The sequence below is a fragment of the Carcharodon carcharias genome, chromosome 12 (genome assembly GCF_017639515.1).
Source record: "Carcharodon carcharias isolate sCarCar2 chromosome 12, sCarCar2.pri, whole genome shotgun sequence".
Lineage (NCBI taxonomy): Eukaryota > Metazoa > Chordata > Chondrichthyes > Lamniformes > Lamnidae > Carcharodon > Carcharodon carcharias.
In genome coordinates, this window is record NC_054478.1 from 96124189 (window position 1) to 96148996 (window position 24808).

A 24808-nucleotide genomic window follows, 5' to 3' on the forward strand; every position below is an offset into this window, starting at 1 on the left:
AAATGCTAAGTTGCTCAAATCCGAAAGGGAAGCTTGAAACAACTGCCACAACTGTTTTGCAGTTTGTATTTATTTTGAGATGTATGCCTTGAATTCAGTACTAATAAGTCCACTGAGGCTTAGAGTGTTTTTACAAAACTAAATTAAGCATTTATTAATAAAATAAATGATTTTAAGCACATATGTAGGCCTACAAATTACTTCTATGATAACTCACAGATCCCTGATTAATCTTACTCCCAGCTACATTTCCATTAAGGTAACAATAAAACACACAAATTTAAAAAGACCTAGGCAAAGCACAGACTCTGGACAGTCAAATTCAAATTGAGTTTTTCTTGGCTTCGGTTCCTTGTAGACGGCAGCTTGAAGCTTAAATGCTGGAGGCTTTTCACACTTGTCTTAGTTCTTAAAATGCCTGCCCTTACACACAGCTTTCTCTCCTTTATACATATTTTCCCTTTGAATGCAAATTCCCATTGTTTCACTATTTCTTTGGATTGTACCTCTCTAATAATAAAAAAACTTTCATAATACTAATTTTACCAGTAATCTTTGGGAACAATAAACACATGTTTCTTAATTTCTTCTGGCCAGGTGTAACATTTCACCCCCTCTTTTGTATTCAAGCTACTCTGGTTTGTTTAAAAATGCAAATGTTCCCTTTACACCTCATTCTAAAATTTCACCCATGTATACATATTTAACATTTCAAACCTAACTTCTCTTCTTACATCAAAACTTTCAGACCAGCTGTCTTTAAGTCAATTAAATCTCTCTCTCTCACACACACACACCCCCCCACACACACACACACACCAATATTACTCAACTTTACAATAAATTCCAATAACATTATAAAAATTGTTATATCCTCCTGGCAAATGTGAAAACTTGATCTCCAGAGGGAGAAGTTAGCAAAGGAAGAGAGAGAGAAGGAAAGGACAGAGAGTAGCAACTTAAAAAGCTGAACTTTAAAAGAGAGACATCAGATGCTGAGGAAGTTCTGATGATGAAAAACCGTTAACCTAAAACCCAGTGGGGAGATGTTTAAATTTGTACAAGCTCTTATACAGTTTAAAGTAAGAGATGTGGAGGTGTTCTTTATTTCATTTGAGAGGATAGCTAAACAGATGAAATGGCACAAGAAAACTGGACATTGCTGTTACAATCTAGGCTAGTAGGTGGAGCACCTGAGATTTATACTCCAGTCAGAAGATATGTCAGTGGATTATGATGTGGTCAAAAAAGGCTATTTTGAGTTGGCCCCTGAGGCATACAGGCAGAAATTTAGGAATATGAGAAAATAGCCTGGGCAAACTTATATTGCGTTTGAGAGAGTAAAACAAAGTAATTTTAACCAGTGGATATGGGCATTAAAGATAGAGATGACATATGCCACTCTTAGAGGTGTAATTATTTTGGAAGAATTTAAAGATTCAATTTGTTTGGTAGTGAGAATTCATGTGGAGAAACAAGAGGGTTGAAACAATAAGACAAGCAGCAGAGATAACTGATGATTTTGAGTTAATTCATTGATCTAAACCTTTTTTTCATCATCCTTTTAAATTAGAGAAGGATAGAAAGTGGGAAGGTTAAAGGAAGGTGGGTGGTCAGGGAAGAGAAGGGATAGGTGGCAATTCCCAGGAAGTTTTTTCTCCTGGTAAAAAGGAGTGTGCTGAGGATGGAAGTGACACTCAAAAATTGAGGTGTTTTCATTGTAATAAAATGGAGCACACAAAGGCAGTGTGCTGGAAATTACAGGGAAAATCTGTTGGAATTATTGGGATGCAAAAAAGTTCTGGAAATATAAGTACTGTGGGTTCTGAGGTTCAGGCATAGGAAAAACCAGTGGTTTGTGTACAGGTAAAACAGGAAGGATCCATGATAAGAAAAGAAGTGTGAATATGTTCACAATTTACTCAAGGGAGCTCTGAAGAGCAGGTTTCAGAAATGTTTAAAGATTTTGTATGTAAAAGGGAAGTCTTTCCATGTGTACAGTGGAATAGGTGAGAATATTAAAATATTACGAAACACAGGGGCTAGTCAATCCCTAATGTTGTGGGATAGTGATATTTGTTGTTCAGAGGAAGTATTGCAGGAATAGGTGATAATAAATAGGGTTCATGGAGATGCTAAGCTTATTCCATTGTGGAAGGTAAATTTAAAGAGTAAGTAGAACACAGGTGAGGTGATTGTTGGAGTAGTGGAAAAATTGCCCATTGCAGGTGTTCAATTTATCTTAGGTAATGATGTAGCTGGGTCGGAGATGTGGGTGATGCCTATGGTATGGATTGGCACGTGGGATTACAACATTATTGCAATTAGTGAAACTTGGTTGCAGGAGGGGCAGGACTGGCAGCTCAATGTTCCGGGTTTCCATTTTTTCAGACGTGATAGAGGGGGAGGGATGAAAGGGGGACAAGTGGCATTACTAGTTAGGGAAAATATCACAGCTATGCATAAGCAGGACAGCTCAGAGGGCTCGTCTACAGAGGCCATATGGGTGGAGATGAGGAATGGGAAAGGTGTGACCGTATAATAAAGGTGTTCTGTATTATAGACCGCCCAATAGTCAGAGAGAATTGGAGGAGCAAATCTGTAGAGAGATAGCAGACCAATGTAAGAAACAGAAAGTTGTGATAGTAGGAGATTTTAACTTTCCACATATTGATTGGGATTCCCATACTATAAAAGGGCTGGATGGCTTGGAGTTTGTCAAATGTGTTCAGGAAAGTTTTCTAAATCAATATATTGAGGTACCAATGAGAGAGGATGAAATACTTGATTTCCTATAAGGGAACCAGTCAGGTCAGGTGACAGAAGTATGTGTAGGCGAACGTTTTGGGTCCAGTGACCACAATGTCATTAGTTTTAAGTTAATTATGGATAAGGATAGGTCTGGTCCTCAAGTTGAGATTCTAAATTGGAGAAAGGCCAATTTTGTGGAAATGAGAAAGGATCTAGGAAGAGTGGATTGGGATGAGTTGTTTTCTGGCAAGGATGTGTTCAGTAAGTGGAAGGCATTGAAAGGCGAAATTTTGAGAGTGCAGAGTTTGCATGTTCCTGTCAGGATTAAAGGCAAAGTTAACAGGCATAGGCAACCTTGGTTTTCAAGGGATATTGGCGATCTGGTTAAGAGGAAGAGAGAGGTGTATAGCAGGTACAGGCAACAAGAAGCAAATGAGGTACTTGTAGAGTATAGAAAATGTAAGAAAATGCTAAAGGAAATCAGGAAGGCAAAAAGGAGACATGAGGTTGCTTTGACAGATAATGTGAAGGTAAACCCGAAGGGTTTCTACAAATATATTAAAAGTAAAAGGATAGTAAGGGACACAATTGGTCCCCTTGAAGATCAGAGTGGTCGTCTATGTGTGGAGCCTCACGAGATGGGGGAGATCTTAAGCAGTTTTTTTCCATCAGTATTTACTCAGGAAACGCATAGTGTATAAGGAAGGAAGTGAAACAAGCAGTAGTGCCATGGAACATATAAAGATTAAAGAGGAGGAGGTGCTTGCTGCCTTACAGTGAATAAGGGTAGATAAATCCCCCGGGCCTGACATGATATTCCCTCGGACCTTGAGAGAGACTAGTGTAGAAATTGCAGGGGCCCTGGCAGAAATATTAAAATGTCCTTAGCTACTGGTGAGGTGCCGGAGGATTGGAGGGTAGCTCATGTTGTTCCGTTGTTTAAAAAAGGCTCCAAAAGTAAACCAGGTAATTACAGGCCAGTGAGCCTGATGTCAGTAGTAGGTAATTTATTGGAAAGTGTTCTGAAAGATTGGATATACAATTATTTGTACAGCCAAGGGCTGATTAAGGATAGTCAGCATGGCTTTGTGTGTGGTAGGTCGTATTTAGCGAACCTTGTAGAGTTTTTCGAGGAGGTTACCAAGAACGTAGATGAAGGAAAGGCTGTGGATGTTGTCTACATGGACTTTAGTAAGGCCTTTGACAAGGTCCCACATAGGAGGTTAGTTCAGAAGGTTCAGACACTTGGTATCCATGGAGAGTTTGTAAACTGGATTCGAAATTGGCTATGTGGAGAAGACAGAGAGTGGTAGTGGATGATTGCTTCTCAGCCTGGAGGTCTGTGACTAGTGGTATGCCTCAGGGATCTGTGGTGGGACCATTGTTGTTTGTTGTCTATATCAATGATTTGGATGATAATGTGGTAAATTGGATCAGCAAGTTTGCTGATGACACTAAGATTGGAGGCATTGTGGACAGCGAGGAAGGCTTTCAAAGCTTGCAGAGGGATCTGGACCAACTGGAAAAATGGGCCAGAAAATGGCAGATGGAATTTAATGCGGAAAAGTGTGGGGTGTTGCATTTTGGAAGGACAAACCAAAGTAGGACATACACAGTAAATGGTAGGGCACTGAGGAGTGCGGAGGAACAAAGGGATCTGGGAGTTCAGATACATAGTTCCCTGAAGATGGTGTCACAGGTAGACAGGGTTGTAAAGAAAGCTTTTGGCATACTGGCCTTCATTAATCAAAGTATTGAGTATAGGAGTTGGGATGTTATGGTGAGGTTGTATGGGACATTGGTGAGGCCAACTTTGGAGTATTGTGTGCAGTTCTGGTCACCTAACTACAGGAAGGATATCAGTAAGATTGAGAGAGTGCAGAGAAGATTTACTAGAATGTTGCCGGGTCTTAAGCAGTTGAGTTACAGGGAAAGATTAAACAGGTTAGGACTTTATTCCTTGGAGCGTAGAAGAGTGATGGGAGATTTGATAGAAGTTTACAAAATTATGAGGAATATAGACAGAGTAAATGCGAGTAGGCTCTTTCCACTTAGATTAGGAGAGATAAACATGAGAGGACATGGCTTTAGGGTGAAAGGGGAAAGGTTTAGGGGGGAACATTAGGGGGAACCTCTTCACTCAGAGAGTGGTGAGTGTGTGGATCAAGCTACCATCTGACATGGTAAATGCAGGCTCACGCTTAAGTTTTAAGAATAAATTGGATAGATACATGGATGGGAGAGGTCTGGAGGGTTATGGACTAGGTGCAGGTCAATGCGACTAGCAGAGTAATATAAAAACAAAAAAACTGCGGATGCTGGAAATCCAAAACAAAAACAGAATTACCTGGAAAAACTCAGCAGGTCTGGCAGCATTGGCGGAGAAGAAAAGAGTTGACGTTTCGAGTCCTCATGAACTCAAGTTCTGTCGAAGGGTCATGAGGACTCGAAACGTCAACTCTTTTCTTCTCCGCCGATGCTGCCAGACCTGCTGAGTTTTTCCAGGTAGCAGAGTAATATATTTCGGCACAGACTAGAAGGGCCGAATGGCCTGTTTTCTTTGCTGTAGTGATCTATGGTTCTATGGAGGTATTTAGTTCAAGGCAGTAGGGAGAGTCACAGAAAAAAGGATTCACAAATAAAACAGTTATATCAGACAGCCTACTCAGAAATAGAGGCTGAATGTATTCCAGAATGTTATTACCTTAAGGGTAATGTTTTAATGAAAATGTGGCGGCCACATCAAATTGTAGCAGATGAAAGCTGGAGGGAAGTACATCAAATTGTTGTACCATTTGGATGTAGAAATAAGGCACTGAGAATAGCTTTTGAAATTCCAATGGGAGGACATTTAAGAATTAGAAAGGCACAGGCAAAAATACAAAAACATTTTTATTGGCCTGGCTTACATTGAAATGTAATCAAATTCTGTAGAACTTGTCACACATGTCAGGTGATAGGAAGCTAAACAGTGATTAAGCCAGCATCTTTAGTTCCAATTCAAGCATTTGAAGAACCTTTTACCAGGGCCATGATTGATTGTGTAGGCCCCTTCCCAAAGACTAAAAGTGGAAATCAGTACTTACTGACAATAATGAATGTGTCTACAAGGTTTCCTGAAGTGATACCTTTGAGAAATATTACAACAAAGACAATTGTGGAAGAGTTGACTAAATGTTTTGCAAGATATGGTTTACCATAAGAAATACAATCAGGTCAAGGGTCAAATTTCATGTCACAGCTGTTTAAGAAAGTAATGAACAGTTTGGGGATAAAACAGTTTAAGTCAACAGCAGCTTACTATCCTGAATCACAAGGGGCTTTGGAAAGATGGCATCAAACTTTAAAAACTATGATGAGCGCGTATAGTCAGGATTATCCACAGGATTGAGATGGGGGAATTCCATTCTTGTTATTTGCTATTGGGGATGCTTCTAATACCTCAACTGGATTTAGTCCTTTTGAATTAGTCACTGGTCATGAGTTAAGGGGACTACTGAAATTGATCCATGAGAAATTCGTGGGCAGAAATTCAGAAACTACTCTCCTGGATTATGTGTCAAACTTCAGAAGAAGATTGGACAGAATATGTAAGTTTGCTAGGGAACATTTAAAGATATCAGAACAAGTCATGAAAATGAAGGCAGTTAGGAGAGCCACAGCTTATCATCTTGCTGCTGAGGAAAAAGTGCTAGATCTATTACCAATACTGGGTATCTCGTTAAAGGCAAGGTATAGTGGGCTTTACAGGATTGAAGAGGATCTGAGTGAAGTTATTTAATAAATACTCCAGATAGAAGAAAGAAGCAGAGGTTGTGTCATTTAAATATACTTAAAAAGTACTTTGACAGAGAAGAGGACCAAATGGAGGTATTTGTGGTGGTAGATAAGGAGAAAGAGGTAGAAATGAAGGATTCTGAAATTGATTTTCCTCTAATTAAATTGAATAATGAGGGGGTACTTGAAAATTTAAATGTTATATTGAGTTACCTTCTAGACAAGTGTTAAAGTGATTTGGAAGATCTATTGCTGTCACACAAAGCTTTTTGTTGGAATAAGCTAGGGAAGACAAATTTAGCTACACATAATGTGAATGTTGAAGTTTCATCTCCAATAAGGCAGCATCCTTATAGATTAAATCCAGCAAAGGTATCACAAGTACAGAAAGAAATTGAATTCATGCTTCAAAATGACGTCACTCAGTCTAATTGCAGTAACTGGAGTTCGCCTATTGTACTGGTGCCAAAACTGGATGGAACACAAAGACTGTGTGTGGACTATTGAAAGGCGAATTTAGTTACAAAAGCTGCTTCATATCCTATACCATGGTTGGAAGATTGTATTGAGAAAGTAGAACATTCAAAATTTATCACAAAGTTTGACTTGATCAGAGGATTTGGCAAGTACTGTTATCTGAGAGAGCAAAGGAGATATCGGCTTTTGTGACACCAGAAGGAGTATATCAGTTTAAAGTCATGCCGTTCTGGTATGAAAAATGTTATCCTGCAGCAATACCAACCCTATTTAGGTTACTTCCAAAGCTACCATGGAACTGCATCTTTGAGTGAACTTCAGACCTTATTCATTTCATTTCACTGACAATAGAGCTGCTCTCAGTGGCAGTGCATAAAGTGAACATAGTATTAATGAGTCAACTGAAGATTATTGTAATCATTGAAACACAATTTAACAATGACCGGGAGGGACTGATGATGAAAATGGCAGGATCAGGTAAAAACATAATTAAACACATTGCTCTAAAGCCAATTTGATTCTCTAAACCTTGTTATGCAGACAAACCTCACCAGAGTGAGATGTTGAAAGTCACAGTTGTTCATTGGTTTTGACACCATTTGAACTTATCACAAATACAACTTCAATACTTGTGTATTTAAGGATTTTCAAAAGTGCCGAATGATTTTAATACAGTTTCTATTTTCCAGGTTATACTTTAAGGAAACTTATTTTTTTCATGTTGATGTAAGTTATTCTCTAAATTGCTGTTTGAGCAAAACAGAAACTGGAGAACATGGCAGAGGTACAATTTTTACAGCTGCTTTATTTATGTTTTTTACAGTTTGCAAGGCACATAAAGAAATCTGAGGGTCAGAAGACTCCTAAGGTTGAATTGCAAATCTCCATCTATGGTGTCAAAATTTTAGACTCCAAAACAAAAGTAAGTAATTCTATGATTTTGGGCAGTTATTAATGATCAAAACTTAGATAACTGCATTCACAATACGTAACAAATTTAAATCAGAAACTGAGTTTGTGAAAAGCTAAAACTAAAATAAACCCATATTTATTATAAGCATATAGCGATGTAGGGTGTTATGCCTGATCCCAATTTCGGAGAAAAATGTATTGAGCAAACTGTAATTAATTTGATCTATACCATATGGAGGCCTGTGGGGTGGAATGTGAGGTAGTTGAGGTGGGGTTGTCCTGGGCCTTGAAGGAGGAGGTAGTGGTTGGAGGCCTTGGGGTGCAGGGGAGGAGGGGGAGGAAGGCTGGAGGCCTGGGGACGATTTGAAGCTTGGGGCAGAGGGCGCAGGGACGGTGATGGGGAAGAGATTGGATGCCGGAGGCCTTGTGGGGGAGTTCAGGGGATGGGGAGTTGTTACTCCATTTGCAATGGCTGCCCAGGTAGGCATGCTGGATCTAGCTGGTAGGTGTAAAGGCACCACCTCCTAGATCCAAGAGCTTTCACTTGGGTGTAGCTGCCAGGTTTCCTGAGGCTCAGGAAATCCAGCTACCCCTAACTAGATTTGACAAACTGCATAACAGTGAGGCTCACAGGATCATTATAATATTTAAGGGGGAAAGCCAGTTCCTTAAGGTGGGTTGGTCACTCGTCAGAATGGGTCAGAATTCTGATTTTTAAGGATTTAACCTCCTTCAGCCCCATCACCATCTGACCCTAAACCACCCATTTTTTGTGCTTAAAACTCCCCCCCTCAGTTTTTCTGAAGAAAGGCTCCACTTGCTTTGGTTCAGGTAGCTTAAGTGCAGGTTGACAGTGTTGAAGCTTGGAAATGCTTATACTGCTGAAGTTTAAGCAGCTAAAATTGCAAGCGCTTACCAGTGTACCATGAAGCTGCTTGTGCAGTTAAGGCAGTTCTAATTCTCAGATCTTTGGGCTGCAGTATTAGCCTGATCTGAATAGGAAGAAACCCTGCCTCCAATGACTGTTCTACCTCCACAGAGTCGAGAGTGAGCCAGGCTAGCTGCTCAATCATCAACACTGGGGTTCTGTTGACCAGACTGGCTCAGACATCAGATACCAACTCTGCAACTGTGGGTTGATTTAGTTCAGAACTTTCATTACTTGAGTGTGTCGTTTTGAAAGTAACCTGACTCCATCACCACCCACCCATCACCAACAGCACCTATCTCCCAAAGAATATGCTGCTCACATGTGCTACAGTGAAGAATGCTTCCACCAAAGCAACTTATTCTTTAATGGCAATCTTCAGCCCTCTAAGAGATGCTGCCATGCTGATCTTACGTTCCCCAATCAAATGTGCTTAAGAATAACACTTTGGAAAAGTTTTTTATGTGCCTGTCCCCTATTCAAATAGGGGTAGGGGCTTTCCTCACAAAGTTCAACATGTCCTGTTCTGTGACTTAACAACATGATCAAGGGTCAGCAAAATTAAATTTTTTGCCGGATTGTCCAAAAAAGAGCTTTGCAGTTGCATAGCCCACCGTACTGATTTCTTGTAGTAGGGCCATAACTGATTCATTCCTTTTCACAGGCTCTCCCTTTTTTCCTTTTCTTTGCTATCTCTGTCACTCTTTCTTTAACCCTGTTTTATAGATCCTCTCATCTCTTGCCATATTCTGCAATGCCTATTGGTATTAACATTCTGTTTTTAACTTTTTGACATATAAAATCCTCCTTGACTGCTCCTCATAAGTGTGCTGGTGGTATTGCAGCTTACCTGATGCCAGCAGCTTGGAACTCAAAACAAGTTATGTATTTTTTGTATGCTATCCAGCTGAAGCTTGCAGCTTATTAATCTTTAGTTGTCCTGCAGCTGTTTCTTGGTGGCACTACATGCCATAAAATGCCAGTGGTGTCCTCAGCTCACTACTGTCACCACAATATGTGGCCCCAACTAAAAGAGAATTCCCTGGCTGAGAAGTTGAATTCTAGGCTCTGTGCTTCTCTTTGCCTTCCAGTTATGGCTATCCTAAATAGGAGTGAAATTTTCTTCTCCATACATCACTAGCTATTCTCAGCGCACTAACATGTGATTTCCAGGGTTCAGTTTTTGTGTCAGCATGGAAACTCGACTTCCAAACCATACACCTGTGTCGTGACTGATTTGAAACAGGATTTTTGTCTTTTCATGGGTTCACAGTGCAAACCACGGTGGAGTATGGGAGGAGTGTGGGTATGGGGGAGGGCTAGCTAGATGGCCTGCCTCCATTTTTCGTGATTGCAGTCCAGGACCCAATATTGTTTATATGTCCCCTAAACCTTACCCCTCAACCCCTTTATACTCCAATCCCATCCATGCCCCTCAGATCCCCCATGCCCCTTCCATGCCTCCTCCGACCTTGCATGCTGCTTCATGCCCACCATACACCCTCCATAGACACTCACCCAGTATGGGTAGTCCTCAGGAGCCATGCAGTAGCAATAAGAATTATTTTAAATGCAGGTGTAAAAGAATTAAAGCTGAAACCATATAATAAAGCTCTCATTAAAACCTCTGTCACTGATGCTGCAAAAAATCAGTACTCCTATGAATTAAACTTTAACCTCTTAAGTGGCCATTAAGTTGTGTAAACAAACAAACCATGTATGCATAAACCAATAAAAGGCAGATAATGTTACTACTACAACCACTTTAAACTATCAATCATCCCCTGAGCAGTTGCTGAGCTAAGTATGCCACAGATTTTGGAACTCAGCCAAGCATTCATAATGGATGCAGCTATAAATTGCAGCTCCATTGAAGTTGAAAGAACAGATGGTTTTATATTTCCATTTCAAAGCACATTTCCCGTCAACCAATGGAGGGCTGCAGGGGCTTTGATTTTTTTAAACTTTCAATAGGGGAAATTTTTTCAAAGTCAGAGCTACCCTTACATTTACATCACAGTACCAAACATGATGGGAGGATTTACCAACACATTTTCTACATGTTTGAATGCATTATTGCACTTTCATCAGTGGAAAATGTATTGTTATGCATGTCAACACTTGTACAATCTTGGTCAATGTAATGGTCAACTTACCTTTGCAGGACAGAGTCCTATGGTTAACTACTGCATTAAAAAACACATCTGCATTACAGTGCAACATCTAATAGTAACATTTTAAAGTACCAAAGCATTTTGCTCTTGCCTGTCTCAGACTCCTTCTCCCAGTGATTACGAGCTTTCCAAGATTTTTGGGGGCATAAAAATAGCGTATGTGAGGAAATACAATTTTCCTGTGGTACTCACAATGGGGACCTGGCCTCGGAAGAGTTGTGTGTGTGTTTTGCACCCAAACCGTTCCCAACCCATGAATGGTGCAGGGTTGAGAAGGCACAGGAATTTTTTTTCCTCCGCAAAAGAAAGCATGTTTGCATTTTGTGGGCTTTAATTCCCATCTCCACAAGAAGACGAAAATCCGGCCCCCGGGAACCAGAATTCCAGGGGCCCTCCTCCACCGCTGATGAGTTAATTTTATATAGTACATAATATAGTTAGCTATCCCTCCTGGGTTTGTCCATCAGGGACCCAGAGCAACTGATTAATCTCCCAGGTACTGATGTGGGCAACCCAGGAGAAAATAGGAAAGTAGAATCAATGAGTATCAGTGCCAGTTCTAATGATGGAAAGTGGAGCTATGATGAGTGTGTGTGAAGGCTAACAGATATAAGACGTAGAGAGGTCTCAATTTGCAGGTTAGGCTGTGCTGGAGTCTATGTGAGCATAGTAAAGTACCCAAATAATAATGTGGCTCCTGCAGTAGCAGTTTTATGTAAGTATATCTAATAACTTTTCTGTCCAAGTTAGTTCAATTTTTCCATTTGCTTCCTGACCCCTGAGCCTTCAACTCCACCGAACCTTTCACAGCATCTTTTTCTAATTGTGTACCCCACCTCTGAGGGCGCTTGGAAATGCTTGGAAACCACTGTTGGACTTCTCCCTTAATCATTTCTCCCCCTGGCATTTTTCATTGGTGTGTGAGATCCTGTTTAACTTCCCTTCAGCTCCCAGCACCTTTGTCTGTGACAGAATTGATAACCCATCCACGTTGTTCTGGAGTCTCCAGACTTGAAAAATTAATCTCCCAAACACAGCTGTGAACAACTCGGGAGAATAGGGAGTTAAATCATGAGGTAGACACAATGTTAGTCCCAGTCCGTCTGCCCGTCTCTCTCTCTCTCTCTCTCTCCCTCCCTCCCTCTCTCCCCCGTCTCTCTCTCTCCTCTCTCCTCCCCCTCACTTTCTCTGTGTTTAGTGGATGAACAGTACAACAGTAAGCAGTCCTCAGCTCCCATCCTCCACACTTCCTCGACCATGTATATGCCAATAACAGTAGCTCAAATGCCCAAAGAGACTAAATAATCCTAAGATTTTACATAGATTTAAACACAAAAACAAGCCATTTAAGCATAATAATTTTTCTGTGCATTAACAGCAATAAATTGCTCCTGAAAAATACTATTTCAAAAAATCCATCATACAATCACAACTTGACCTTCACAGCAAGGCTGAGGCAGCTTGTATTTTCTAAAGAGCGCAGTGATTGGAGCCTACTCATTTGCTTTCATTGCTTGTTCTTTCTGGGTTTTAAGAACTGCTGCATATAGGAACAGCATGCACATTAATCAGGTCAGGTTGCAATCAAAAATGTAATTGTCCTGACCATTGCCATAATTTTTCTTTCAAAGTTCCTTTTCTGGAGTCCAGACAGTAAGTACCCTGGAATTGTTTTTCCTATTAAGCTAGGGGTGGACCAACAGCATTGAGTCAAATGTCTGGGTTTTTTTTTTCAAAACTGAGCAATAAATTTTAATGTTTTGTTCCAAGTGGAAAGCACTGTAAAATGATTCACTGCTGTTTGTCTTGCATGATGTGTTTTATATAGTTTTAGTTTAATAAGGAGTTACACCCGAGCAAATAAATGAATATGAATAAAGCTTCAATAAATCATGTTATTTTTACGTTAAATGTGCCAGGGTTCTATTCCAGGTATCCATTTGTGATTTGAAATTAATGTGAAAGAAAAGCTGCAAACATAAACAAAAAATGCTAGAAATACTCACTCTACTGATATGTTATGGGACTTGTATTCCAGTGAACACAAGGACAATTGTCACTGCCTTTCCCTGCTGCTAATGGGATGATAATGGGGCAATAGCGTCAAAAAAGCCAGTTGATGGTCTTACTGTCCCATCAACATCAGTCATGCATCTGGATCCATTTTCAAAGGGGCCTAATGCAAAGTATCTAAAGTACCCACCTATTTCAAATGATATGTGCTTTTTAATATGGAAATTGGGATCCTGTAAAGTTGCCATTTTGGGTTGGAACCTGCATGCCCACATTTTGACCAGTTCCATGGACATGAAGAAGTCCACTAAGGAGAACTGCCAAGTTATTGTTTGGGACACCAGAGACATTCTTGCTGCTTTAGGGCCCACAGAACTGCTGGCCCAGAATCCCTACCCTCTGCAATCACGACACTCCCCCCAACCCCTGCAACTATACTTGCTGGCAATCCTGCGGTACACAGCAGTCACTAACGGCCTCAAGTGTACTGTTGGACATCATACGAACACTCTCCATGACCACCCAGGGGGTTGCGCAAGGTCACAGAAGAAATTCACTTTTGCCACGGACCCTATACTCCCTGCATCTATGAATGGCAGTTTTGGTTATACCCAGGAGCAGATCCAAGGGGAGCTCCTCCTGCTCAACCCCTTACGGGCCAAGTAAGCAAAGGTCAGGAACATAGGGCTAAAGTAATGCAAAAAGTTGAACAATCCCTTTGAATAATGTAAAAGGGTCTATATCCTCTTTCACTGCAAATAAAAGTAGAAAACGTTTCCCTCCACACCACAAAATAGAAACCTGTCCTGGGTATCTATGAAGTGACCTAGGGGATGCTTTTAGCCACCATTGAATAGAACACTCTTCACCCCAGGCTCCTAGTGGTGCAGGGAAAAACCCCAAATTAAAGGTTTTCCATTAGGGGTGCTCACCTCTTCCAGCTGGCAAGACATTTCACCACAGTATGTTTGGATGAAAGGCGAGGGCAAGGAAGTGAGCAGTCTACAGCAATAACCTGCACAGGAAATCTCTCCTTGTAGATTGGAATGGCACAGGTTGAATTACCAGGAGGATGGTCAAAGTGTGAGGCAACAGTTCCGAGAGAGGTTTAGGGGCCTCACATCGATGAGCAAATCCACCTGAATGGAATGAGATTGGATAGAATCATTCCACATGATTATCTTCTTCCAATCTTCTTTAGATATGGGAGCGGTCTCAGAGGAATGGGGAATTATAAATGCTACAACCCTATTTAATAAAGGGGAACTGTATCCAGCCAGCAACCATACTGCAATCAGCTTAACATCGGTTATAGACATTAATCTAGGAAAATATTAATTCACCCTTTCAACATTATAACTTCATAATTGAAAGCCAGCATGGATTTTTTTAAGGTGAGTTGTGTTTGATGAACTGATTTGACTTCTTTGATGAAGTAATGGATATGATTGATGAGAGTTTTACACGGGTGTGGACTTTCAAAAGGCATTTGATAAATTACCATCTAATGGATTTAATAGCAAAATTGAAGCTCATGGGATTAAAGGGGCAGGGATTTCCTGGATAAGAAATTGGCTAAGTGATAGATAACAGAGAATAGTGGTGAACCGTTGTTTTTCAGACTGGAGGTACATGTGTAGTGCTTTTCCCTTAGGGTCAGTGTTGAAACTAGTGCTCTTTTTGATGTATATTAATGACTTGAACTTGAGAATGTAGAGCTTAATTTCAAAGTTTGTGGATAACACAAAACTTGAAATGCTGCAAACAGGAGGATAGTAAAAGACTTCAAGAGAACATAATCTGGTGAAATGAGCAGATGCACCCTAGAAGAAATTTAATGCAGAAAATTGTGAAGTGATTTATTTTGGGACGAAGAATGAGGAGAGGCAATATAAACAATGGTACAAATGTAATGGGTATCTAGGAACAGAGACACCTTGGGGTGGAATTAATTTAATCTTTGATTTCTGTCCCATTTCCCTCCCAGCGGTTGTACTGGAGATGTATGCAAGGCCAAAAAAAATCTGGGGCCCTTGATATCCCTGTCAAACCAGCTTGTCTGCTGATGCAAATGAGAGAAAAAAAGCACTAAATAAACTATATTTGTGAATCAGTAGTTTAGCTTATTAGGAGCTAAATACTAAATATTGACACTTTTGATATAATTTGTCCATCTTGTAGCTGATTGCTCTCAGCATATAGAATAGTTCCCATACTTTGTGCTGAATCCCCCCAAAATTGGATAAACCAGCATAAATGATTGAGTAATTTTAAGTGCAAATTACATACAGAATAAATTAAGTTTGTGTTTTTTTTAATGCTGGTGCTGGTTTAAAAAGAACATTGAACAGGAAGCCAGCACCACCTGCAAAGCTGGCCTGGTTTGTGGTTTCTGGAAAGGTTGACAATTTCCAGGTGTTTATAAAAATACAGCTCTCAGTGAGTCTGCAAATTCTCTTACCAAAAAAAACCTGCAATGACTTTGGTATGAAATGTCTGTCTTCCTTTTCCTTTAAAACTTTTGACACTTTGAAGCATGTAACAATTTCCAAACCTTTATGTAGACAGATGTAAAAAAGGCACTAGGGAGGGAAGAATTCTGCAAGAATTCTTCCCCTTTTAACAAGTACAGTTACCACACTTTGTTTCCTACCCCCAACACTCCTCAAAAGCTAGATTTTATTCTGATGGGAATTGTGAAATAAGTTTGCTGTCATTTGTTTCTATGCCATTGTGTTTAATCCTTTCCATGTAACACTCTGTTACATTTTTCTTTGATTTAATTTTCTTATGTATTATTTATATATTTTAAAAAATCTTCTCTATTGTCTACTATTAAATGGAGTTAGGACGCTAGTGCTCTGGAATAACTTATTGCAGCATCAACCACACGTGTAAAACATACATAAAGTAATATGCCTCACATTTGTTTCGTATGTTTAGTTAGTCTTTAGCAATGTTTTATTCATTCTCAAGTGAATATGTTATAATCCTGTATGATATAAAACTTTTAATATATCACAGTTATTAACTTATATCATGGTTCACTGACACATAGTCGACACAGATGGGCAGTGTGTGTTATCACAGCTACCATTGCTTTAAAAAAAAATGAAAATTAAAGTAACCTCCATGAATTTCACCATGCATATTGGGAAACTATGCTTGAGTCCTTTCAAGGTTGCAATTACACCTTGGGTTACTGGTGATGAATATAAACTATGTGAGCCACTCTTTTGAACTCCTAATGTTTTCTAGTGATTCACCGGGTAACTATCCATTATTATCTGCTTGTGTTTGGAATCTGGGAAGATTTAATTGAATTAATGGAAAAAATGTACCAAAATTACACCCCTTGTACGTCACGGGTAAATATTTCACATGAATATTTTGAGCTCATAGGTACCAAAAACAGCCAGCTACCCCAGAGGATTTTCCAATCTATTTGAAATCTTCCCTTGAATTTCTTCCCACCTCATCTGTCTGGTTATCCTATCTTATACAGTGTTTACATTTGTGAGTTGTGGAGATCCAATAGATATGAAGGGGAGAATGCATTTCAAGAGACCTGGATATGAGATTTTGAAGAGCAAAGGCTAAGAGAAGGGGATTTTTTCATAAAAAGTGGAAAAGTAGTCTCAGAAAATGAGGCTAGGGTTTCTTCAATGAGATCAGAGGAAAAGAAATACCTTTGCTGCAGGTAGAAGATGGAGAAAAAATATCCTAACTGTTTTTCTGATTCCAGATCATTTTCAAAATTGAGGAAAATCTTCCACAATGCCTTTGTAGCCAAGTAGTTGATGATTGTCTACAAATCCAATAAATAAACCATTGTCCCAGGGAGAATAATGTGCTGCAATAAATAATATGTTGCTAGTTGTAATGTTGTTGTGGGTTTCCCATGTTACTGCTCCTGTAGTCTTTATGTGATTGAGATAGGTTGAGAATTATGGAGCGTGATAAAGCAGTTTGGGTTGATTAGGGTTCATGCAGATCAAAATGAGACATGTTAATTAGAACAAATGAGGTATGTTAATTAGAACCAATGAGCCTAGTTTTAAATGCTGCCTCCATTCAGAATGTGTAAGACATAGCCAGTTAAGAAATGTTACACTGACTTCAATTTTTGTGACTTGATTTCTTTTCCATTATTTATGATTCTACATGATTAAAATATGCAATTTTTGTTTACATTGCAGGAAATTCTGCATAATTGCCAGTTACACCGAATATCTTTCTGTGCTGATGACAAAACTGACAAGAAGATATTTACTTTTATTTGCAAGGATGCTGAGTCAAATAAACACATGTGTTACGTGTTTGACAGTGAAAAGTGTGTAAGTATGCAACATAATGAACTGTTATCTTATAGGACAAAGTTCCTTCATTAGAATCTGTACACATATTTGTATTTTTTGTAAAATACATTTGTTAATCCAACAAGTTGTGGGTGCCATATGGGCATTCAAATCCAGTTTACTGGACTAGGGCTTCTAGCTGCAACTGCAGCTGCACTGTTTGACTTCATTAACTTCAGGAACACCATAAAAGATGGGATTGTTGCTGGGATTACCGCTGAGGCTGCCAACAGCAGAAGCTACAAGAGGAAGCATGGCAGACCTATGGAGGTTTAAAGAAAGAATGAAAAGGTACAATGCACAAGAAGTCCTTCCAGCCTGCAGGTTTCCTAAAATGCAATGTTTTACATCAACGTGACTGAGAAGCAGTGTATGAAGAGGATACGCTCGAGCACTGACTGTTGACAGCTGGAGGATACGTGCAGTCCTGCCTGCGGCTGTGGAGGTTATGGTGGCACTCAAATTCTGTACTACAGGTTCATGGCAGATTGCAATGGGTGACACTATCCATACAACAAGGTGATAGATGCCTTTTTGCAAGGAGATGGCAGTACTTTACTTTCCCAATGCAGGCTGTTGATCAGGAGGGTAAAGTGCTTGGATTTCCCTAAGCGTAAGGTATACTTGACTGCACAAGTTTTGCATTGTACTTTCCTCTTCACATACTTGACATGCTTTTTATAACAGGAAGAGATTTCATTCCCTGAATATTTAAACAAAAATGTTTGACGGACGTATCATTTGGCAGTGTATCATTTCTTTTTACTGCAGCTGCCTTGAAATCCTTGCATATTGTGACTAAACTAGTCTCGGAGAGGGGCTGCTGCTTATATGGTATTAGCATAATTTGAGCCAGATATTCTGATCACGCATTAAGTGTGTTATTAACTGCCTATTTGTGCTGTGAAATTACCTGGTTTTGATTCGTTGGGCCAATTTTTTTTTAATGCTTGTTTAAAAATACTTTGCACTAGAAACTAGCACTGCTTCCTGGCCTGGTTTGTTGCTTTTCTCAAAGTTTGCCAATTTCTAGGTGTTTATAAAAAGTACAGACCTCGGCGAGTCTACAAGTTCTGTTACCAACAAAAAATAATCTGCAGTGACTTTGGCATGGAATGATATCTTCCTTTTCTTTTCATACTTTTGACACTTTGAAGCTATGAACTCATCATTTAGTTTTGCTTCATTGGGCCAAAATGTTTGGTTTAAAAACACATTTTTGGATCCACGGCAGAACTTAATGCTGTCTGCCCTGGCAAGTTTGGTGGTGCAGGGGCATTTATTTAGGCGGGAGGGTGGCAGGTAGGTGTGGGGGAGTCCCTTATTTAAAGGCACTCAGTGCATGATCAAGGGACCCGTAGCATGAGGAAGAGGGGGGAGCCCACTAACAGCCAGGCCCCTGTCCTTGCAGTTGACAGTCCCTCCTCCTTCCTATCCCATGACCCTCACGCTGTGCCCCCTCCCACCATTACTCACTTGCACCTGGGTCCATCAACAATCCCAAGCCTCAGGTGGGTGTAGTAAGGAGAGCAGCAATCACCTTCCCAGTGGTGCTGCGAAGCACTGAAGAGCTGCTGTCTTCTGATGGCCAGCACCTCTCGGTGGGTGGGATTGCTGCTCCCTTGTTCCTTGACCCCGGGAAAGTTGCACAGTCAAATGACTCAGCTGCCAACTTACAAAAACACACAGACAAAAATCCAAAAATATAGGTCCCCTCACAAACATGAAAATAGATCAGCTTAATATGTGAATGGGACAAAGTATTTTTTTAAATGAATATCCTGATTATGTTAGTACAGATGTACATATGCCTAAGTGAATATCAAAAGCAGCCAAGTTAATTTTTTTAGACACGATAGAATGACCTTTGCCTGAGATTCAAAATGTCTGTTATTAGTTAAAAAAAATGACCTTTCTGCCTCTTTAATGGCATTTTTCACAAAATCCATCCAAAAAAAATGATAAAGACAACAGCTGTACATTATTCATGGTTCAAACAACAGACATGCCAAAAGGGCGTCAACAGGATGCACAGATGGATAGGTCCAATAGAATCTTTGTGGGCATTTGCAGGGCCAATATAACTGTGATTTTAAATAATTAACTTTAAGTATTATTATTGGTTAATATTAATGTAATTTGCAATAGTGGTTCTTAGAAGCTGGGTGTTTCAAAGTAAAAATACTGGGCATAAAGGCATATGGTACAAGACAGGAGACCGACCAGCTGAAAACTGGACTGTCTGGTGTAAAACTGGATGAATGGACACCCTACTAGGAGTGCCAATGCCACATTGCCTATTTGCTATATATGTCCTTGCAGTAGATGTGGAGTTATGTCACCGCCTCATCTGACAAGTCCAATTGATGTCCTTTGTCTGTAAATGTTGGTGTGAGGGTGTCACAATGAAAGAATGAGCATTTTAGGGCCCAGCTGGTATCCCTCTGCTGTGGTGTTTCAACCAAAAAATTAAACAAGGAGGATTCCATAGGGCAACCCATTATGTTAACAAAGTTCCATTGGCATTCAGCCACTAAGTAAATCAGTGCTAACCAGGGAAAAGGAAGCAAAAACTGTTACAAACAGAATTATAATCAATGTGTGCTTGCGATTATATTACATATAATGTCTCCTGTAGTTTTCCTTTTTGAACTTTAAATGTATCATAAAATATTAGATAAAGCTTTTAAAAAGGATGATGTTTACCTATTGAATCAGTAAGGTTTCTGAAAATGGTGATTACCGATGCAATCAGAAAATCAAGTGGCTGTCGTAAAAGGAAAATCAATCAATTTAAGCCAAATATAAGAGTCACAGTGCCATGTTATTCCCAGTTCTGTGAGGATAGGAAGGATTATAAATGTGTTGTTTGCTTTTGTACAAGTTGAATCACCAAGTTTTCAGACTCTGATATATGCTCATTGCATACTAATACAGTGGTTTGAATCAAATATGCAATCACTAGTGTTATTTCCAATTCCAATAAATATGCTTGTCATGAAATTTGTGTCAAAGAGGAAAAGAAATTTATATAGCACCCTTCATGACCCAAGGACTTCCCAAAGCACTTTACAGCCAATGAAGCACTTTAAAGTGTAGTTACTGTTGCAATATCAAACTTTTAGACACCTGTTGAGAATTTTTTTAAATCTGTTTTAGGCTGAAGAAATAACATTAACTATTGGCCAAGCTTTTGACTTAGCCTACAAGAAATTTCTGGAAACAGGAGGAAAAGATGTTGAGACAAGAAAACAGATTGCCAGTTTGCAGAAACGAGTGAGTTTTAATTAGTTATGGTATCAAATGTAATGCATTGAAAAAAATTCCACTTTAAATTGATAAATCCAGAGTATTGTAAACTGTGAACAGCTTGTGCCCAGATGATTCAACACATGGTGGTTCCAGCTCTATATTAACCTTTTCTTCTCAAAGCTTTTGGACGTATTTGCATATCAAATTAATATAAAATTACAATGTTGTTTATCTCTACATATTTGTAAGGAATGTTATAGTGCTATCGATCCAACTTTGTGTACTAACAAAAGACAATTAATTGAAAAAATGCTTTGGGTGAGAAATTCATCTGCTTCCATCGACACAATTTACCTGCATTCCCAGGATCAGGCAGCACCTTAGGCTGCAGTCCTGTGGGTGCCAGAGCCACTAGAAACAATGATATCCTGACAATATACAGCACAGCAAGCTGGTGTGAAACGAGGTCCTGATCTTTTCAGTCGGTGGGTGGGAGCCAACCACCACCTATGATTGGCTCCGCGCCGCCGTTTTACGTGGGCAGGCAATTAAGGCCCGTCCAGTGTAATACGTGAGTGGTAGCGCTTGTGCGGGCAGGGGGAGGAAGGAGAGCAAGGGCCAGCGGTAGAGCACATCAATCTCCCTGAGGCACAGAGCTGCCACAGGAAGATTGAATCACTATAGAAATTATTAAATGAATGGATTAAAAATTTTTTTAAGCATGCCCCAAAGCTTTAGGAACCTCATCCCGCTCATGGATGAGGTTTCCTGAAAAACGTGAAGGCTGCTTGGCCTTTTTGCCTGCCCGCCAACCTTATGGTTGGACGGGCAGCATTAGCAATGACATTAATTATTTCCTTAATGACCTTAATAGGCCATTTTAATATCTGCGGACGCGCAGCTGACTCTGGCACGCACCCGTCAAACGAAACATCATGAGACAGCGCGATGACATTGGGGCACATGCCTGACGTCATCGTGCATAATCTTACGCGTCGCTGTGTCGGGCCCACCCCCACACGCCCGCTGAAAAATTCAGGCCCAGGATATTGGGTAATATGAGCCCTGGCAACATCTGCATTGCCTAGAAATGAAAAAAAAAACAGGAATTTTCCATGATGATTCCTGCTTTCATTTAAAGCTCCAAACATACACATTGCAGGTGAGTAAAATTTATGGAACTCTTTTTTTCACTGGAAAGTGCCTGAAGCACACGCGAGTGTTTTTGGAGGTGTTTTAATACATTTGCCACAGAGTGTTGCCACATCCTCACAAGGATGGCACAGGAGTAGGCGCACTGTCCACACCGAGGTATGGGGGCAGTGGTGACAGTGCCTCTGGATCTGCAGCACCACCAGGAGATTGAGCAGGGGTTATGGAGGAGGAAAGCTCTGCGCTATGCCCTCTGCTAGTTTGGAGCCAGACTCTTTCACACTCCTCAACAGTGACAGGAGGCTGCTCACAGGCAAGCCATTGTGCTGAACATCTCATTGTGCATGCCATCAACGCTCCTGTATGTCACCCCCATCAAAGTCCTGATCTGAGTCCTGTATAGGAGAACCCAGCATGACCTCACCCGTCCACTCCCCCTGGAGAGCTGGCACACGATTCTTCATTTACCCTTCTCCTAGCTGCAGGCCACTTGTGCCCAGATGATTCAACACATGGTGGTTCCAGCTCTCTACTAACCTCCAAGCTGTATGTACTGTTGGCATCTGAGCTGTAAATGTCAGATTGAGTGATGTAGCCTTTTCTTTAGTACTTCGCTGTTGCTCTCTCTCTTCCACCTGGGCTCCTGCAGCTAAGCAGGTGCCAGTTCTTAGTGTGCCAAGGCAGGAAATCAAAGGGTGGAAAGCTGGGGTGAGGGAAGGGGTCCAGTTTCACACAATCTGCAATTTGCTCAACATGTCAGATAATACGATGAGGTGAGCAGGTTATTGGGAAGGGGCATAAAGCTGAAATGCACCATCATCCTCAGTGTTCTCCGATAGCTGATGCAACAGGCTGGGAAGGCCAGTGCTTGATGTTGAGAGCTATCTTCTTCATGGGCTAATGAGAAAGAGGTGTCCTTGTCTCCTGCTGGTTCTGTTCTGCTTCTTTCTGTTGTGTGCCACCTTGTACTGCAAAAGAGAGGGCAGAATAACAGAGGTTGTGTAGTCCTGTGTTTGGCCGACATCCAAGCCATAGCTGAATAGTGGGAGTTATTCACATTCAGTCATGGCTGCGTGGTTGGAAGCATTGGTACATGTGTGAATGTGAGGTGGAGTACCTCGATCTTGGACACGGGTCCTGAGAGCCAGGGAGTGCTTCTGTCTGACTGATGGGGGTGTGGTACATTGAGCCATGCGAGAGGGTGCTGTTGGGGTAGGTAGGAGATGGCAGTTGCATTCACTGATGTTGACAACCCGGGTGAAGTAATTAATGTGGAACTGCTGCTACCTCCCTTGGGTCTAGAAATTGATTAACCTCTTTAAAAGGAGTTTCGCATTCTGGTCATCTGCTTCCACTCCCTTCTGAGGATGGTCCTTGAGAGTCTCCTGGATCCCTGCTGGACAATGGTGTCCTGCCCACTAGCATAACAAATCCCTCCAACACTGCATCCCAAGTGTAAATTTTTTTCAGGAATTCCCACTGTAGTAATCTTTTTTTCTCTATCTTCCCTTTAAGAGGCAGCCTGCCTTCAAGAAAGATAAAACACCATTTCTGCCTTTAAGAAAAATAAAGCACACCGGCGCTGTCCGAGTACTGTTCTGTATTTTGATTATTCTGGCAGAATTAAGAAGAAGAGACCAGCGTTGGATGTGGCCCAAGTTCTTGCCCTGAAATAATGCAGATGAAATGAGTAGTCCAATTTTTTGCCTTACCCACATTGATCTGAACAGGCACAGACATGTCACAAACCATGGCCCCTGCACTGAAAAATCAGGGTGATTAAATTGCGCAGCCATTACAGGGGTAGATGTGTGTGAAACTGCTGCTGTGACTGATGTCAAAAACCAGGCAGGCTACCCTTTTATTAATGCACTTGAAACTGCAAGTGATAATTGTGGCCATTTGTGGTAAGTATAACAATGACTTTTCACCCATTTCATGAATTGCCCTCCCTAATTCAAGTTTAAAAATCAGGGAATTATGATTATATTCCGAATCCCTTCAGATCCAAATGAAAGCCAAAATGTAAGCACAGAACAGCCATACCGGATAGCTTTTGGAGGTGGATAAGGTTTTTTTTCCCCAAAATTTTGTGGGTAGAGTTAGGAAGAGAAGCAGCAACTAAAGGGCATTTTAACCTTGGGTAAGCAAGTTTGATAAGATTCCTCAAATGGGATGAGAAAATACTTCAATAAAAAGGCAAAATGCTGGAAATATTCAGTGATTCGATCTGGATTTAAAAAGACAGATTAATAATTTTCGTGTAAGCCTCGCATCAGAACTGGTATGTATCTAAAATATTAATGTGTTTTCTTCCTTGCATCCTGGGAAGGATTGGTCTGTCTATTTTTCCTTTTATTTCAGTTTCTAGCATTTCTATTTTTTTAATGTTATTTTTAACTTGTGGACCTGGGGCAGAATTTGGGGCAAATTGCTATGCACTGGAGTAAATCTGTTCCAAACAGTTAAGAACAGGTAATAAGAACAGAAAATTCTGGAAGTAATCAGGATTGACAGCATCTTTTAAATAGAAACAAAGGTTAATGTTTCAGGTCAATTTAATCAAAACAGTTAGGAACAGGTATTAGCCTCAGAATAGAAATGCGCTAATAGATTGGGCTGGATGTTGCAGTGCCAGAGCAATGGCACATTTAACCTTTGACATTACTGAACATCGGAGAGGCCCCACAACCTCTAATGTGTGCACACCGTATTGTGCTAATCCAAATGTTGCAGTGGGTTAACAATGCTGCTCCTAAGGGTTCACTACTTCACACGACAAGTATGGAACTGGCATGAATTTGAGCAAATTTCCCACTAATTAGGAAGTAATTCTACTTTTAAATTTAGCGCCTGTATTTTCAGGTGTAAACAGCCCCCATCAGTTCATAAGTACTTAATGAGGAGGTCCGCACATTTTAAAAGCATCGATTTTTTTTTTAACTTTCCTTAACGTAAAACCTTTTTAAAATCTGATAAATCTTGTTAAGAAGTGAAACCTTCAATTTTTTAGC

General features: G+C 40.4%; 1 protein-coding gene across 3 annotated transcripts in view; it reads left to right on the plus strand.

Annotated features, from left to right (window-relative positions):
* The window catches only part of gulp1b (GULP PTB domain containing engulfment adaptor 1b), a 428880-nt gene that overhangs the window by 338635 nt on the left and 65437 nt on the right, over positions 1 to 24808 (plus strand). For all 3 annotated transcript variants that reach the window (XM_041200977.1, XM_041200978.1, XM_041200979.1), the window contains 3 exons: positions 7829 to 7927; positions 17232 to 17369; positions 20550 to 20666. In XM_041200977.1, coding sequence (XP_041056911.1) covers positions 7829 to 7927; positions 17232 to 17369; positions 20550 to 20666 — 354 coding nt within the window. The remainder of the gene's footprint in view (positions 1 to 7828; positions 7928 to 17231; positions 17370 to 20549; positions 20667 to 24808) is intronic.